At 51.8% G+C, this 2,500-nt stretch overlaps 1 protein-coding gene across 1 annotated transcript in view; it reads right to left on the minus strand.

The window, feature by feature from the left end:
- Nucleotides 1-2,500, minus strand: part of magi2a (membrane associated guanylate kinase, WW and PDZ domain containing 2a) — a 311,406-nt gene that overhangs the window by 25,692 nt on the left and 283,214 nt on the right. Inside the window, exon 16 of the mRNA XM_062517478.1 lies at nt 2,191-2,383. Within this exon, the coding sequence (XP_062373462.1) occupies nt 2,191-2,383 (193 nt within the window). The remainder of the gene's footprint in view (nt 1-2,190; nt 2,384-2,500) is intronic.

The raw sequence follows: 2,500 nt of genomic DNA on the forward strand, positions 1-2,500 counted from the left end.
TCTGTTGACGTGACGATCTCTCGGGCGGAAACGACCGGGAGAATGAACGAGCGGCCACAAAAGCGCCGGTAAGACTGGAGCAGGTAGCATCGTGACAGAAAATAAGAAGAAAAAAGAACGAAAAAGAAAACGCCGGGGCATCTAAAGCGCGGGCCTGTCAAGGTTATTGCTGCACAATGCGAGCCTTTTCTCGCGCTTTTCAATCGCGATGAATGGGATGCGGATGCCGAGCATGACTTCCTGGAGGTGCGCAGAGATGCCTGCCATTATGAGGTGGAGAAAGAAACAGTCACGACACAGGAAGAGAGAAGAGGTAGAGACTGTTGTATGGGAGACAGAGGAGAGGAAAAAAGAAAGAGTAAAGGGGGTAGAGGTATGTGTATGTGTGTGTGTGTGTGTGTGTGTGTGTGTGTGTGTGTGTGTGCATGCGTATGAGTGTGTATATGGGTGCGGAGGGGTGAGAGGTGTGTGTGTGTGTGTGTGTGTGTGTGTGTGTGTGTGTGTGTGTGTGTGTGTGTGTGTGTGTGTGTGAGGGGCTGGGGGGTGGTGGTGGCAGGAAACAAGATCAATCGGAGAGCCAGGTAAGTGTGAACGTCCAAAAACGCTGGCTGGATCTGTGCACAGATTAGGGCCAGAGTTCTAACGACCTTGGAGGATTAGTGGCTGAAACATCCCATGGCACGCTGCTGTATTCTGCACACATCATAGTGTGTGTGTGTGTGTGTGTGTGTGTGTGTGTGTGTGTGTGTGTGCATGCATTTGTGTGTGTGTGTGTGTGTGTGTATGCCTGTGTGTATATGTGCACGGACATCTGTGTGTGTGTGTGTGTGTGTGTGTGTGTGTGTGTGTGTGTGTGTACTGTAGGGGTGTTCAGACAGAGCGGAGTGAGGGATAAAAGATGCAGGCGAGGGCTGATGGCTCAGGGACAGTTTGGGACAGACTATGTGGGGATGAGGGAGGGAGGGAGGGAGGGAGGGGAGGATGCAGGGGTGTCTGGAGATAGGAGGCTCAAAAGCTCAAAGAGGTGAACACAGACGCAGACAAACACACACACCCGCACCCGTACATCCGCGCGCACACACACACACACGGATGAGGAGATCTGAGCGTTTGCTCTGACTCTGGCTAATCCAACAGAGCCTGCCGATGACAGTGGCAGGGACATGAAGAGAGAGACAGACACAGAGAGAGAGAGAGAGAGAGAGAGAGAGAGAGAGAGAGAGAGAGAGAGAGAGAGAGAGAGAGAGAGAGAGAGAGAGAGAGAGAGAGAGAGAGAGAGAGGAGGGACAGAGAGGGTAAGCCAGAAAGACCGGGGGATTGTGGGAAGGATTTGGAGGTGTAGACAAGAGAGGTGCGAAAGATAAAGACAGAACAGAATAGAACAGAGAGTGGGAGAAGTGATAAGAGACAAAACAGTGGAAGGCAGAGAGAGATAGGGAGGGAGGGAGAAAGAGAAGGGGAGAGAGAGGAATGGAGGGGGAGAGAGATAGGGAGAGAGTGAGGGATAGAGAGGGATGGAGGATGAAAGGAAGAGAAAGAGAAAGGGGGAGAGAGAGAGAGAGCTACAGATACAGGTGGTAGAAGTAAGGAACCGATAATGAGTGCACAGAAGTGAAACAGCAAACGGCCAAGAGACACACACACAAGGCCACAAAGAATAGAACACCTCTGAGGAGGTGTGTGTGTGTGTGTGTGTGTGTGTGTGAGAGAGTGGGTGGGGTGTATACTGTATATGGAAGATTTGGAAAGTGATTTCATGCTCCCCTGGAAAACGTACTCTAAGTACTCGCAGCATTTCAGCTTGATACATGGTATGGAGTTTTGTGTAGCTTGTTTTATATGACAGAAATGAGGGTACTTGGTCATTTCATTTAGAATACATTTTTGATGTATCCTTGTGAGTCTATGTGTGTGTGTCTGTCTGTTGGTGTGTGTATGTGTATCTATGTGGTTGCATGTGTGTGGTTGCATGTGTGTGAGAGTATGTCTGTGTGTGTGTGTGTGTGTGTGTGTGTGTGTGTGTGTGTGTGTGTGTGTGTGTGTGAGTGTGTCTGTGTCTGTGTCTGTGTGTACGTGTATCTGTGTGGTTGCACGTGTGTCTACAGTATGTGTGTGTGTGTGTGTGTGTGTGTGTGTGTGTGTGTGTGTGTGTGTGTGTATGTGTGTGTGCGTGTGTCCTCTCTCGCTCACCTGGGCCTGGCTTCCTCCGCCGGACGGTGAGGCTGACCTGGCCGTTGCGGGCGGCCCCGTGCATGAGGTCGATGACGTAGCGGTGCGGCTTGCCCGCCACGCAGATGCCGTCCACCGACACCAGCTCGTCCCCCGGCCGCAGCCGGCCGTCCTGGTCAGCGGGGCTCTTCTCGATGATGGCCCCGATCAGGATCTGTGAGGTGGACGAAAACGAGGCGGGGGGGTTAGCGTTAGCATTACTATCATGTCAAGCTTCCAGGTGAGATTCAGGTGAGGTTGGATAGAGGAAAGGGTGGAGGTGTAAAGGGAG

This window comes from Sardina pilchardus, chromosome 17 (assembly GCF_963854185.1).
Source record: "Sardina pilchardus chromosome 17, fSarPil1.1, whole genome shotgun sequence".
Lineage (NCBI taxonomy): Eukaryota > Metazoa > Chordata > Actinopteri > Clupeiformes > Clupeidae > Sardina > Sardina pilchardus.